Raw genomic sequence first — 15780 nt, 5'->3', positions numbered from 1 at the left:
GGCGCTCGGATGGACTGGGGCTCGGGGTGGCTCATTAGCATGAGGATCCCTCAGAAGGGTTAACACGGGATCTTTTTAATTGTCAAAAGAGTTTCAGGCTATTAGTGTTGGCATATTCTTCAATAATCTGTTTTATTTTTACCTGCTGGGAGCTTAATTAAAAAACAAAGAGGCTCAATTTAAAGCCCATTACTATGCTAATTTTGTAAGAACTGGGCGGTGATTAAGAAGCTTTAAAAAGAGGAGTTTAGTTTGCTCTAGGGAATGGGTTGGAGGCAGGTTTTATTTCGTTTCATTAGCTAGCTACAATTATTTATAAACTAAATGGAAATGATATTAAAGAGTAATGAAAAAAACAGCATCTATGTATTATTGAACAGCAGAACTTTTTTTAATTTAGCATCGAAGTGTGCAGAGCCTTTATTACTGCAACTTGCAGTTAACGCAGCTAAATGCAGTTGTTAAATATAAGAGGCTTTTTAAATATGCCCATAAATACAGAGCTGTCTGGTTTGCTTTTCCTATAGATCACTGGAGCAAGTTTATAAAGATATCAACGTGACAATAAAGATGAACTACTGTCTCTTTTAAAAAAGATTTTATGAGGCTTTATGCAGGAAAATTTCTTAACAGAATAAATTGCAAAGTCTTGTTTTTTTTATACTATATATGTACCGTTGTACAAATCTAACAGCACCACAAACTTTCTACTGCCTTCTGCCTGTCACGCAAGCCCAAAATAATACGTGCAATTCCGGCAGCGTGCGGTGCGCCCGGGAGGCGCATTCCCATTCGAGGATGAGGATGGACGCTCAGAAGCTGAGCACCGGGCCGGTGCCTGCGCAGCAGGGGCTGGAGACGTTTCTCTGGGTGCGGTTGGTGAAAGAGCCGGGGCTGGCACCAGCAGGACAGGCTGGCTCCCAGTTTGGCCCAGTGAGTGGGCAGTGGGAGGATGGTGCTCTGGGGACAGGGCCCCAAGCCTGGGCAGGGATTTTGAAGTGAATCCCCAAACCAAGGGATCTGTTTTGTGGTGTCTGGGAGGATGTGGGCAGGAAGATGTGCCCTGTGTCTGCCAGAGCAACTGGTAAAACTGGTGCCTATCTTCCCAGCCATGGGAGGAGGAGGAGGTGCTGGGCCTGTGCCTGGAGGAGCCGAACCTCTGGTGGCACCAGGGCCTTCTGCAGAGATAACACTTTCCGATGAAGTATGTAGCTATTCCGTTTGATGTGGCACGAATGGTTAGCCTGGCCCACCCTGTAGCTTCGTTAGCTTAGCGTTTGAGTTCGCACGAAGCCGCCGCTCTGGTCTCCTGAGGGAGCGTAAACTGCCCGACGCTCTGGCCAGGGCTCCGTGCAGCACCTGCTTCGGGAAGGGCCCTGCTGGGCCGGGGGGGCTGGGAGGGAGCCTGGGCCAACTGCCAGACGCTGGCGTCCGCCAGGCAGAGGGTCCGGTGTGGAGGAAAGGTGGCCAGAGCCCACCCCCCGGGCTGCCTGGAGGGGCCGCACCAGTCCGGCTGCGGCATGGAGCTGGGGGCAGGGGTGGCCAAGGGTGGCCGAGCTTCCCCAGAGCTTCTTCGCTCCTGACGAGGGAACATCCACGTCCCCGCGCAGGGGTCTTCAGAAAGCCCGTGTTCTCTCCAGCGCGCCCAGGCTCCGCTTGCCTTCCCCCTGCCGCAGACGGCGGTGGAGCTCAGGGCTGGCTTGGGGCCTCTTGTTTCTTGGCTACGGGAGCCAGGTCTCGGCGGTGAGGCTGGCGTGTGGGCCAGGGGCTGGTGTCGTACAGCCGCGCAGGCTGCAGGAGTTCACGTGCCTCTGCAGGGAGGAGTTGTGTGAGTGCTGCCAGGCTGAGGCAGCCACGCAGGACAGGCAGGGCTGCGCCAAGGAGCTGCGCCGGGGGATCTGGGAGAGCTGCAGGGACACAGAACTGAGGTACCAACTGCCTGAGCACGGTCTGTCCCAGCTTTGCCCCGCAGAGCGGAGCCGCAGCCCTGTGCCAGGTGAGCAGGATCCATCCGTGCTCCAGAGCTCCCCCAGGTCTGGAGTCCACAGGAGATCAACCCCGGGGCTGTTGGTGCCTGCTGACCCCTCCCCAGGTGGCACCACGGTCAGTGATGCCATCTCATGCCCCTCCTTAGCCACACCTGCACTTTTCTTCGGGCCTTTATTCACTGCTGGGATGGGATGTGCTTCTCCTGTGTGTCACCTTGCTGGGGAGGTTGAGCCCAGAATGGGACAAGGGTTTCCAGGTGGTTTCAGCCTTGGACTGGGAATGGCATGGCAGAGAACTGCCTCTTTCTGCTTAACTGTGGTAACGGGGTCCTTTGGGAGCATAAGGGAGTTTGCCATGAAGGAGGCCTCAGGTTCGGGCTCAGTGCTGGGTCCCACGTGCAGTGTGCGGTTCAGCCGGTGGAGGTTCACCCAGGACAGGGGGCGTGGGGCTCACCCGGCCTGCCCTGGGGCTGCGGGCGCCGCGTCCCCTCTCCGGCGCAGGCTGCCACCGTGGGCTCTGCCCCTTCCCCGAGCGCTGGGCGGCAGCGAAGGCGTTTCCGCTCTACGTGGCTGCATGTTTCAGACGTGGTTTGGGTGAACGCCAGCGCTGTGAGGCGGGGGCTGAGCGGCGGACAGGCCTTGGGGATGGTGCCACGGCCGGGAGGGCACCGGGAGGCTGCAGCCGCTGTGGCTGGGAGGTGGGTCCCGCAGAGCCCCGTCCACAACTCGCTCCGTGCGTGGGGACGGGGGGGGCACACAGCACCCCCGGTACCTCTTTACGGCCCTCTCAAACAGCCTTTTAAAATTGTGTCAGGGAGGGGTGTGAATGGAGACAGTGCGAGCTGCGTTATAGGGAATGTGTAAGATGCGGAGGCTTTTCCCCCACTTGTGCTGAACTTTGCAGCTGAGAAATCAGGGGCTGAGCAGCAACCGACCCATTTCACCTCTCAAACCGTGACCATTTCTCTCTTAAATTTACATTTCCAGGGCCATCATTTGCATATTTTCTTTGTGTTTAGAAAGTGTTTAGTAGGTACTACTGTCCAGATAAAGACATTAAAGTGTAATGTGAGCAATCAGGGGTAGGTGGGAACCCCACACCATTTGTGTGTTTGTTTGCATGAGACCTGATCTAACTGGTGACAGCAGTGACCGGGCTCGACTGCTCCAGGAAGCAGAAGCGCTGGCCCTGTCGGAGCGAACCGTTGGGACCATTCTGCTTTCTTCTGCTGACTGTGAACCCCTTCCATGTCCACATGCCAGAGCAACTATTTTCCAGACAGAATCTGTGAGTTCCCTGAGGCTCTTGTCCTGAGGTTTGGGCTTTTTGCTGGTGTGTATCTGACTACAAGAGGATTTCTAACTGTGGAGACACATTTTGTGACAGAGCTATTGCTGTTGGTTCTCAAACTAGCTTTTAATTATATTTTTGATCTTCCTGCCATTTCATCTTTAATTCTATAACAACTTTATACTTCTCACACCAAAATGGTTGGTGGGGCATCTCTAACTTAAATATTTGTTGCAGCCAGTGACTCTTAATGAAAGGAATAAGGGTCAGTACGAGAATTAAAACCCCTTAGAGGGCCCTGCACATCTGTGACTCAAACATCCATAGAAACCAGCAGGACGTCTGCTGTCAGTCTTCTGTGTGGAGGCTGAGTTTGCCATCAGGTACAGCACTCTGGAGCAGTTCAGGGTCTGTCAAACCACGGTTCACCGTGTTGCACCCACAGCCACACTGGGGAGAAAAACCAAACCCTGCAAGTCCTGTGGGTAAACGCGGAGCTCAGCCTGGCCACAGAGCTGCCTCTTGAGATAAAAGTCATACAGCAGAGTAGCTTAAAATCCTCTTTCGGTTCTAAAGGCAAACCGGGCTATCCCCCTGAGGTCTTAAAAGTCCCTTGGCCTTCTTTTGACCCTGTATACACCTTACATTCTTCCTTTAATGATTGACACTCAGTGGGTATGTGCCTTCGGGCATACTGGAGTTGTAGCTGCTGCTTCATCAAAGCAACTGTTTACAGCTGGTTTGAGTTGGATGCCAATAAACAGTATTCTTTTTGTTTCAAAATAAAAAGCAGCTTAAGTCCTTAATGATAAGGATTTTGTGCTTTGTAGAGGAAAAATTCAGCTAGGTTGGGACAGCCAGCCACTCAGCTTAGCAAGTCAGAGTACTTTATACTTCCAGCTAAACCGCTTTTATCTCCTCAAGTGAGTGGGCTATAGATTCTTATCATTGTGGCAGAAGTGATGAGGGTAACATCTTTAGTTGGAAATCATTGGCAACATGTGGAGAAAGCTTAAGATGTTGTCACACTTTAACTTGGTCCTAATCTGTTCAAAGGCAGTTCATACTTTCTAACTGCGCCAGCAGGTAGTGAGAGGGAGTCAAAGACCATCAGGGTAAAATAGCTCATGCTTTTCTTTGGAGAGTTTATGACTTTCATAAAGCGGGGACAAAGAAACTGCAGCAGTAACTGTTATTGTCTAAATGAAGAGCTTATGTTCACCCAACCATATTTCATTAACTTGTACACCCAAGCTTCTACATTTCCTGCCTGCTTGGTGCAGTGCTAGAAGCAAATCTTAAATATTTTAATGCCTATTGTCAGTGAAATGAGAACAAGAGAAATGTGCAGCTCAGGCGTGGCCCTCACGTGCCCATCTGATGGGCCCATGGCCACGGCAGGTGGCCCGGACCAGCGCGCGCCGCGGCGTCACCTGCGGTGGCCATGAATTTCCAGTGCGGGGTCTTCTGTGAATTGTGACACGTGCTGAAGTGAGATCCAAAAAAGGAATCATTTTCCTTGCAACAGCAAATTGAGACGCTGCTAACAACGCTCTCACGTCCAAGCTGGCAGTTCCGTGAGCGAGTAGTAGAAAACAGATTTAGGACCGAACTCTCAGGGCATTGAGCGGTTTTAAATTCTTCTTACCTGTGACTGGGGACCCAGTCCTGTCCCCGATGGTGTCAAAGGAGTTCTTCATTTCACTCACTTGAAGCAAAAACTGACACCGCTTCTACTTAATTTATCTTTAGCAGATGATCTTAAGATCCTCAGAATTACTGGTGAGCAAACTTAATTCTATTTCAGCAAATATTGTGGAAAAAAAAAAAAAGTGCTTTGTCAACTTTGTAGAAAGGACAGCACAGTCAGAGCGGGAGTTTTTTTCAGCCAGATATTCAAGAAAGCATCTAATTTTTGGAAATTTATGGAACCCTCAGGAATACCGTAGGATATTTCTGTGCTTTTACAGAACAACTCCAAGCTGTACAAATTTTCTCGCCAAAAGAAAGCAGTGCGGTGCGGATATGATGGGGGGGATTTTGTACACTTTCTAACAAGCATCTCTGGTTTTTCTCTGTATGCGTGTGTGCATGTATGTGTATAACATATATACATACACATAACTGAAAGTTAAGTAGTATTTTCCAGCTTTGATCTACTTACAAGTTTTCATTTAATTAAAAAAAATCTCTGAAAAAGTTAATAAAATGTTTAGAGAAACCTTTCAGTCTTGTGAGCTTAAGGGAATAATCCTCTTTGCATGCCTAATAATGTTGTTGGTGTCTAATGGGATTTCATTTTCACACATGTGGAAGTGTCCTGTGTGATATATGTTTAACTGCTGGAATAACTTAAAACCTGTGCTAATGTTCCAGGCAAAAGGAGGCTCTGGACATGCTACAGGGCCTTGCTTACTGATAAATGTTTTTGAATGGGTTTAGAGAGTCTGGTTTAGCAAAGCCTGAATACAAACACAGATGCTGATAGCTGAGTCTTTAGGACTCTATCAACCATATTTGGCCTTACAGAAGCTGGGAGGTTTTGGTACTTCCATGTTAATCTAAAATTAAGTTTGTAGGGCAACTGTAGTAATCATCCATACTAGAATAACAAGGCTAGTCTGTTCATTAACTTAGAAAAGATTAATCAGATGTCTGTTCATTAAAGTAAAAAAGATGAATCAGATGTTTGGAGTCTTCAAAAAAGCCTGTATTAAGAGAGCTTTTTATTTGCCATCATATTATTAATTGACATGATGTTAATAGGAGTGACTCCACATTACAAGAATAAATTATCATTCCTAGACGTTGCAGGACACACCTTTAGTTGCCTGAGTTTTGGGGGTTTGGTTTGGTTTTTTTACTGTTCCTTCTCCTTTTTTGGTGGTCCTTTTTACAGTTTCCCCCAAAGCTCTGTGCTTCTGTTAAGGCTCTTCTATCTTACCAGAAGAACAAAGTTTGTGGAAGAAGGACAGTGAAGACAAACTATGTGAGATGATTGGGGAAAAAAATTTCATCCATCAAAGGTCAGGCTAATAGTGCATGATTTAGAGCAGAATATAGCGGGGACTTTTGTAAGACAAGCAGCAACTTTTCATGCTCAGATGGGGATTCTTGGGTTAAATTGCTATCTTTGAGTTCTGAACTTGGAAAGGTATTAAAGTGGAATTAAACCTTTACACAATCCGGCTCTTGTGTCATTCAGGATTTTTTTGGGTTCTGTTTAATTGTACATCACAGCAGGGTTCTGAGTGACTGGTGCTCTAAAGAAATGAGGGGTAGGGTTAAGTCTGCAGCCCACTGCTCTCTGCTAATCCTTCTTGTTCCTTGAAGAAGGATTTACTTTTGCTGCCAGCTTGTGAAAGACTTTCCTCCTCCCGAAGAGATTGTTGTGGCTTTCCTGGGGAGGTGTGGTTGCTATAGCAGGGAGTCACGCCTGGGTATTCTCTCAAACCCTACTGAGAATGGGCCAAAAAAGAGCCGAAGAAGAGTAAAACTGGGGATTAAAAAATGGAACAATGGGAGACAGGAAGATAGGAGTGGGAACAAATGGGAATTACAGCACCAAAAATAATGCAAAGTGACAAAAAGAGGAAATAGAAAAATAATAGCTGACAGTCGGACTGAAAAGACAAACACTACAAAAGAACAATTTATTTTCAACGGGCAAAGAAAATAAAAGGGCATCTGGGAAATAAGACACAGGCCTGTGTTGAGGGCTTTTTTGGTTCTTACTGTATTGCAAGTATATATGCACCAAGTATACAAAACTTTCTCTGCACCCCCTTTCAGTTCCACCTTTGCCACAATCTGTTTATTCAGAACAAAATTTCCTTGGGTTTTAAACTGTGTGTTTACTTATTTGCTGTTAAAGGATATTTCTAATTGTGTCTGTTCCTAGGGACTAACTGTAGGGTAATTCTGGGCTTTTCATGTAAAATATTGACATGTAGATCAATAAGAGAAGAAAAGATCTGACCCTGCTCAAATTCAGTTCTTGAACGCTTTCCAAAGAAATAACTGCCTCCAGGAAAATGCCAGTGGGCGCTTGGTTTTGCTGCTGCTGCTCACTGGAGACAAATTCTTCAGCTCTTGCCATGGCAATGCCCCGCCAGGAGCACCTGGTCCTGCCCCTCCTGGGTGCTCAGCCCCTGCGGGAGCCCAGCCTGCGCCCCAGCTGCCTACATCCCCGCGCTCTGGTCCAGCTCCTCGCTGGATCACAGACCTTACTGGGGGATTTTTACACGCTGTTTTGCTCCTAAACCCCTTTGCTCTACAAATCGAATGCAGCCTTAATTTTGCAAAGATGCAAACACCGTCATCACGGTGAAAGAAGCAGGAATTTTCATTCAGTTTAAATTTTGTCACATTACAAATAAAATTTAAAAAGAAACCAGTCCCACATCTAACAGCAAATCTCTCTGAATGCCTTTCCTGCACCCTACTGCTTTATATATAGGAGAGGCAGAGAGATGTAACAGATGAAACATTTTGTTTATGAAGTGTCTATGTTTTGTTTTATTTCACATGTTTTTGCAATATAGATAACAGATTACACCACAGAGCTTTCATTGCCTTGTGCTATAAAGATACTATAAAGCCTTTCTGGGTATTAATAATAGATTGTGTTGATGAGTTTGGAGAAGCTGGCAATAGACCCCCCACTGTAAAGACATTAACACCACAGGACGAAGGTATCTTTCCCTTGCAAATCAGTCGCTAAATTGGCTGTGCTGATGGGTTCGGGCACAAGCTCTCGTACAGCATCAGTGCAGCAGGCACAGGAAGTTATTTTGTTTTATACTGGCAAATAACGTTTCTTCCTCTTAATGTTCTTAGCTGAGAGGGAAGGCCCTGTGTAAATTCTTTCCCTAAGTCATTCTTGCCAGCTAAGAAATAACTTAGAAATTACATTTGAATTGCTTTGACACACGATTTTTTTTTTTTTTTTCTGTAAAAGTGAAGGCCAGGGCAGTGAATCACCAACATTACAATTTCCCTGCTTATAGGGCCTTTAGGGTGAATTTTCATATAAAAATTATATTAGAAGAATTTCCCTGTGTTGTTGGTGATGTAAATTCAAAGGCAACTGTAAATCCAGCGTGCCACTTAGTGAACAAGAAGGATGAGGCTCTGGTCAGGCTGCCGGAGACAGGCCGAGCTGGGCGCTGAGACGAGGCCCCGCTCCCGCAGAGGACGAGCCGCTTCCCCCACCAGTGAGCGGGGGCTTGTACAGGGAGGAAATAAAGGTGGGTTTAGTTTAATGTGTATAAAAATCCAAAGGGGAAAAAAAAAAAAAAAAAAGGTTGGTTTCCAGTAATGCCCTAGCTCAGCAGAGTTGCAGCAGAAGTACGAACTCCCCAACACATACTCTGCTTTTATAGCACTTCGGTATCATCTGAAGCAATACAAAAAGCACACGAGCAGAAGCCCATTTAGCCTTTTTTTAAACTCATAGACAAAAATAACATTATTTCCCAAATGTTTGCACTGCCTAAAAATATAATTCTAACAAAATCATCATATTTTGTTAATCCATTAGGCTTCTTAATTGCAGCCCTGGCTTTACCAATTCAATTGGCGCCCTTAACTTTTATAACAGTTTCTATTCTACAGAACAGATTAGGAGAAAATTGCAGCCATAATCTGTACAGTGCAATTGCTGTGCTATAAAGAGGAATGGGAGTAGCTGAGAAGAGCAATTGGATTCCCAAAGGTGGAGCACAGTAGAGCAATATCAGTGACTTTGTAAATGAAAAATTGTTTTAATTCCCTTCTAACAGCAATAATTCGATTCTTCATAAATTTTTCCATCAAAGTGTTGTAAGGAAAAATGCTATAAAATAGAACTGCATGGCAGTGATGGAAGACAGTTGAACAAAGTGGTCAATTAGGGGATGAAAATTAAGCAAAGAGAAGAATCCATTCTGTCACATTCTGCTTGGAGCGAGAAACTCCTCTGCACTTTTACATTTTATGTTTTACTTTATAGTTAAGGAAGATGTAACTTTTGAGGTCATTCTGGCCCCACTTGAGCAAGTTGCATTAGGATGGCACCTTCGAATTCTGCCTCTTTGTGCGTTTCAGCGAGCCCGTTTGTTGGGTCTCTCCCGTTTCTCCCGGTTCCAGCGGGCAGGGCTTGGCCGGCAGCGGGTGCTGAGCCTGCCCGGGGGGGTTGAGGTGCCTCAGCTGCAGGAGGGACGGTAGGGGCGGCCGGGGACTCTGTGCCAGGTGGCCTGAGGCCGGCTCGGGGAGGTGACGAGCAGCCCCTGCTGAGCGGCTGTCCCAGCCCGTTCCCCTGCCCAGTGCCCCCGTAGCGGGCGGCAGGCGGCACCTCTCCTGGGGTGCTGGGAGGGGACGGGCAGCGGCTGTCCCTCGGGCCGGCCCTGGCTGGCGGAGCGGCTGCGGGGATCCTGCGGGGCCTGGGCTCAGCTCAGGAGGGGTTTCAGCTCGCTGTCACAGGTGACTTTTCTGTCTTGAAAATATGTGAAGAGAGAAAATTAACACTGGGCTGGGGACTTTCTGGCAGTTGTCGTTTCTGTGTGGCAGAGGCCAGCGGTGTGGGACCACCACGTGGCACAGAGGTGTGGGCAGAGTCGCCCTCCCTGCCCCTGGTGGGAAGGCAGAGCCTCAAAATGAGCCAAATCCTGCCCCTGTTGAGGTGAAGGAGACTTTTCCCCCTTATTCCGGTGGGAAGGAAATCAAAGGAAGGCTATTTTTTTTGTGGAGATGGTGGTGGCACAAGCCCTGGTCCGTGCGGGGCCACCCTGCGGTGCTGCCTGGGTCTGTTGGTGGAGGGGGCGGTTACGGGGCTCTGGCAGGGTCCATGGTTAAATCCCCCCAGCTCCAGAGCTTGGCGTGGGATAACACGTGGTCCCTATCATCATTCTCTCCATTAGGCTTTGTGTGGCAGTGCAATTTTCATTCTTATGAAAATACAAGTAGAATGTTCATGGGAGGAAAAAGTAACTCGGTACCGAGCTGTGCTGCGTTTTAATCTCCAAATGCAAATGGACGTTGTTGAAGCGCAGTTTTAAACACGAGCTCTCACCAGTAGTTGGTGTTCTCACTACAGCACCTGTGGATAGAGGGTTAACAAATATTTTCTTCGGTTCTTCCTGAAGAAGAAAGAGGTTTCTTTGTTTTAGTTTCTCTCTAAATAGTTTTTTTTTCTAGAAACCTTTAATTTGTGTGCGTGTCTTATTACTACTCGGTGAAACGGAATTAGCTTTCTTTTACTGAAGTTTCAGCTATAAAATTGGCTTTAATAAACTATGTAATTTTTTTCTGCAGGGAAAATATTTAAAATGGATTGTTTCTTTTTTAGGGTTTCTTTTTTTTTTTCAGATCATAAAATTATAATAATTCTGTTTTGCTTTAGTGCATTTGAGATGTTTTGAATGTTCAGAATTCAGTGTAACCAAGCAACAGTTTTTTCTTTTTTATAAGCACCCATGAGCTGTAAGACTCTACAAAAATGTTCAAGTCCTATGCTGGAAAAAGCCCCCATGCATAAGTTTTCCCCATTCTATGTCATCTAAAGAAGACGGAAGTATCAAAATTTCTCCCAGAGAACAAGTAACAGATGTCATTCATTAGTAATTTAATTTCTTCTCTTAATAAAACTCAGTTGTGTGAAAAGCATAATATATTTTTCTTCAGCTCTAACATATTTCATACTATACGAGTGCCAAGCGAACTCCCAGCTGGCTGTGTAGGCACGACGGGGATGTCACATACAGGCTGTTACCAGAAGGAAAAGCATCAGAGCTAGAGACTATACCTGCAATATTTCCAAAAGCTTGTGACCACCCTCTTTGCATGTTTATTAAATAAAGAAAAGCCAGGTATCTGCTGTGGTTTCTTGCAACACGTAATGTCAGAATAACGCAGAAAGGAAAACGATTTAATGTCTGTGATAGGTAGACAGCAGCATCTGTCCTCTTGCATATATCAAATAGGGCTTAATAACTTCCTATTTACTGCTCCACGGCAGAGGTCCAGTAAATAAACAACCTGACTGAATTAGTCTATTTTTATACCTCTGTCCTGTGTAACAAACCTCTTGAACCACACTTAATGTGAACAGCAAATTTTGCACTGCACATGGAGATCTCTCAGCACAGATTAAATTAGTTATAATAAAACAATTAAAATCTATTTGCCCACAGACAGGAGGAAATGAAGGACCTGGGTGAGCAATAGGAAGGTAAAGGGTGGGTTGTCAGGACATCAGAAGGGTAAACAGCAGAACCGTGATCCTCAGGAGCATACAGGGTCAAACTTGCTGCAAGATAACTACGCGCGAGATAATAAATCAGTAGTACGTATTAAACACCAGATGGTTGTGCCCATGCAGGAAGGCACAATGGATCATGTAACTGTGGTTGTTTCTAAGGATTACTGATGCAGCCCGACTTCACAGGGATATCCTAACAAATAAAATCTTTATGGCCTCTTCCGCTGGGGAACATTTTCATCTACTGTTTAAAGACAGGACCACATGTCCTAGTGTTTTCATTGCCCCTAATATATATGCAAAATTAATTTGTTAGGTTCACCCAGTTTTAGCTGGTGAAGATTTTTTGACTGTCTAGTACTGTAAAGTTGCTTCGCAGCGATTATTACAAATACTCAGATGGACAGACAGGCCATTGTTCCAAGCTTTAGCTCAGCTGAATCCCCCAAGTGTTTCAGGCATAGAGGCAAACACACTTAAAAACTCCTAAACCTATTGAGTTGTCTTTCAAAATTGTCCAGGCAACAGAATTTATTTATAAAACTCTTGCTATCGTTGATTCAAAACAAGGTTTTCTTGTTCTGCTTTTCTCCTTTGTCCTCTTTGAACAATTTTCTTTGGAATGTTTTCGTTGTGCTTAGGAGTCGGAGATTTCCTGGGGCTTCTAATAAAGGCATTTGATTTCCACTCTCCACATACTTTAACAAGTCCAAGGATTTTGAGGTTTGACATTAACTTAAGAGAGCTGGAGATAATCAGCCATGGGGGTAGAAAGTCAGAGTTATGCAAATTATTTGTAAAATTTATAGAAAGCAAAAGGAGTATTTCTTGAAATGTGGTTGGTGTGGGACAGAGTCTTTGTCTCAGCACAGAATATCTGCATGCTCCCCTTCAAATTTATGGCTTTGATTGGAACCTGTAAAGGGGTGATCTGTAAAGTATTCCTGCTATCCTACACTTCTCAACAGGTTTATTACCATTCGTTTATAAAATGAACAGTCTAATGAGCAGTGGTTTAGATCACAGATATCAAAGTCTGGTCATTTGTCAAGATTAGTTTCCTGTTGTGAGATTGCCTTGTGCAAAAAAAAAAAAAAAAAAAAGTGTATAACCTTGGGTTACTCTCTGGAAGCTGAAAAAATACCTATAAACACTCTATAAGATAGATTTAATGAAGATTTTATAATCTCAGAATTAAATCCAACACGGTGCATTACGTGTGTGTTTCTGTGAGCGCATGTTACAATGCCGGGGGTACTAGCGTACAGAGTACGGAATTTTCCTGTGTTGACAAGAGGCAAATTAAAAATGTGAAGTCTGTGCAGTATTGTCAAGCCAATTTAATGTTAATTTGAATGAGTTAATACTACACCGATGACAGTGTAATTCATTATAACTGAAAGGCTGCCTTTGGAAACGTTGCTGCGGAAGCGCCTCCTTTCTGGCAACAGGCAACTGCCAGCGAACAGCACGAAGCATTTTCTGTTTGTATGTCAGACATCTTTTCTCTTGAGGAAGAAGAGAAAGTCCCCAAAGGGTGGCGCGGGTGGCACGAAGGTGCTCCCCGGGTAGAGCGCCGCCCCCGGCGCAGAGCCCGAGCGGGGCCGGTTCTTCCCGGCCCGGTCCCGGGGACGTGGCGGCGGTGCTGCCCGGAGCCCGCCCGTGCTCGCTGGGCCCCGCCGCCGGGGGGAAACCAGCGGCGGCCGCCCGCGGGGACACGGCCCCGGCCTCTCCCGCGGGCCGGGGCGGCGGGAGCCTGCGCGGGGCTGCGCGCGGGTTCGGCGTCTCGGTGCAGCCGGCGGCGCCGCGCGGCCCGTGGGCCCCGGCCCGCACCGGCCCGGAGCGCCGTGACCGCGGCCGCGTCGCCGGGGCCCGCGGGCGGTGGCGGGGCCGGGAGCGGCAGGGCCGTGCTCCCCCCCGGACCGTCTCTGCGATCCCTCGCACCGGCAGCCCGGGCCGAAGCGCAGCCGGAGCCTGGCGCCTGCCGCAGTCCGCGGCTCCTCCCGGCCGGGCTGTTCCCGCGGCGGCCCGCGGAGCGGGAGCCACGCGTGGGGCCCGGCCCGGCCCTCCCCTCCCGTCCGTCCTGTCCCGTCCGTCCTTCCCTCCCGTCCGTCCGTCCGTCCGTCCGTCCCCCTGGTGCCGATGGGCTGGTGCCGCCCAGGGAGCCGGCGGCTTCACACCAGAGCCGCTGATCGTCGGAGTCCTTGGGCGTGCTCCATCCTAACGGCAGCCGTCAGACAAAAGAGACAAGCTTAATTAAACTGAGGCAAATAGGTTTAAGCAGTTAAATAGAAACAACTTTTTAAAGTGCTTAAAATCTGTTTGCTCTTTTTTTTTTTTTTCCCCCTTTGTGTTTTAATCCTTTCGGATATGTTATGGTGCATAGATAAAAATATTTCCTGCTTAGGAATTTGCTAGCTGTAAGAAAACCCCCGCGGACAAACCCAACAGCCTGTACAGAGTAAGACTCTTTACTAGCGGTGCCCGTGGGTCCTGCGTGGCATCAGTTCCCCTTCAGGAGATTTAATTCATTATGTGCCCAAAAAAGAGCCACCGAGTCCACCTGGCGTGGCTGTTACCTTGTGGCTGTGGCCGTGCAAAGGTGCCACCGAGCCAGCGAGGTTACTACTGTAGATCTCTCCTATTAGATCAGAAGATAAGATGAGGAAAACCCACAGGTTCTTGGGCGCTCAGCCTTTCTTTGGTTGCTGTATGCAAATGTATTTACATTTTCTTTTCCCTCCTCCCCGTCCTGTGGCTCCATCGTTCTGCCGAGGAGGTGGTGACTGCCATTTTGCTGTACTCAGCTCAGACAAAATGGAGGCTTTGGGGGAATCTGTAACTGCCACAGCCTGTGCCTTCTAAAATTGAAGATCATCGCCTTTTATAAAAAAAAGGTGATAATTCTGAGGATAAAAAAAAAATAAAATAATCTGCATACCCCATCCTAAAAGGTGGAATCTCCTTTGTTTTCCTGTGAACGCATGGGTGCAGTTGTGTTAATGTCATTGCCGAAATGTAAATGCTAATGCACCTTGCACTGTGATGTATTGCCAGAAAAGACACTGAATTTCAAATCACCGAGCCCACTGTGTGATACAGGGACGTAACTTAGCCATTCATCTTTATTTGAAGCAGCCTCTTCCTAAAAGCTCACTTAGAGAGATTCCCAGTTGCCATTAGAAAAGCAAAATAAAATTAATCTAAATCATTCTAACTTTATCTTAGAAAATTAATGATGGATGAAAGAGGGGGGTTATAAAGGTTTAATAAGAACTAGTCTGGAATACAGTGTATATTCTAGAGCCTGTGATTATAGTGGTAATTTAGCAGATTGTATCACTTCCTATCTCTGCCAAAGGATGTTTCACACCATTTAAAATGCACAGTACTCCCTTCAGAGACAGGTTGTTCTGGAATAACTCAACAGCCAAAGAAAAGCCGTGTTATTTCACTCCTCTCTTTATCGATTGCATGTGTGCGATTGCGTGTGTGCGCGTCGTCTTCTCCGCGATAGCACCAAGTTTCGTGCTCGTTTCTGTGTTCATGTGTCAGCCTCCTCAGAGACAGACAATACCAAAAATGGAAAGTCATGAAATCTATTCAGAATAGGGTTTAAGTGCTGAAACCAGAGAGCCTGTATAAAACAAAGCATGAACTGGCCCTTCCTCTGAAAGGTGAATTAAAATAAATTTGGTTTTGAACAAGTTATCCAAACTCTGAGAGCTCCTTTTTGTTTCTCATTTTCAAGAGGAACAAAACAGTGAGATAAGGACAAATCTTAGTATTTTTTTATCCAGCAAAGGTGATTTGGGAATCTCTAGACCAAAGGGATTGACATTTGAATAAATTGCATGCCTGTGATGTTTCCAAGACTGAGGATGCAAGCCTGGTAGTGTGCAAAAGCATGAGCCAAGCTGATCTGTAGTTAAGGAATTTGCTGTATTTAAATTCGTGCAGGGTACGAGCTGACATTCCCTTTGACATTACTGCCTCTCTTTCTTACAGGCTCTTTGCTGCTAAGTGCAGTGGCTGCATGGAAAAGATCGCCCCAACAGAATTCGTGATGAGAGCCCTGGAGTGTGTTTACCACTTAAGCTGCTTCTGCTGCTGCGTTTGCGAGCGACAGCTGAGGAAAGGGGATGAATTTGTTCTTAAGGAAGGGCAGTTGCTCTGCAAAAGTGACTATGAAAAAGAGAAAGACTTGTTGAGCTCGGTCAGCCCAGACGACTCAGACTCAGGTGAGCTTTCCCACACCTGCT

General features: G+C 46.7%; 1 protein-coding gene across 2 annotated transcripts in view; it reads left to right on the top strand.

The window, feature by feature from the left end:
- The window catches only part of LMX1B (LIM homeobox transcription factor 1 beta), a 103572-nt gene that overhangs the window by 74340 nt on the left and 13452 nt on the right, over positions 1-15780 (top strand). For both annotated transcript variants that reach the window (XM_074923822.1, XM_074923821.1), the window contains exon 3: positions 15527-15759. In XM_074923822.1, coding sequence (XP_074779923.1) covers positions 15527-15759 — 233 coding nt within the window. The remainder of the gene's footprint in view (positions 1-15526; positions 15760-15780) is intronic.

This window comes from Athene noctua, chromosome 20 (genome assembly GCF_965140245.1).
Source record: "Athene noctua chromosome 20, bAthNoc1.hap1.1, whole genome shotgun sequence".
NCBI classification, from domain to species: Eukaryota; Metazoa; Chordata; class Aves; order Strigiformes; family Strigidae; genus Athene; species Athene noctua.
This window is presented reverse-complemented; position numbering and strand designations above follow the sequence as displayed.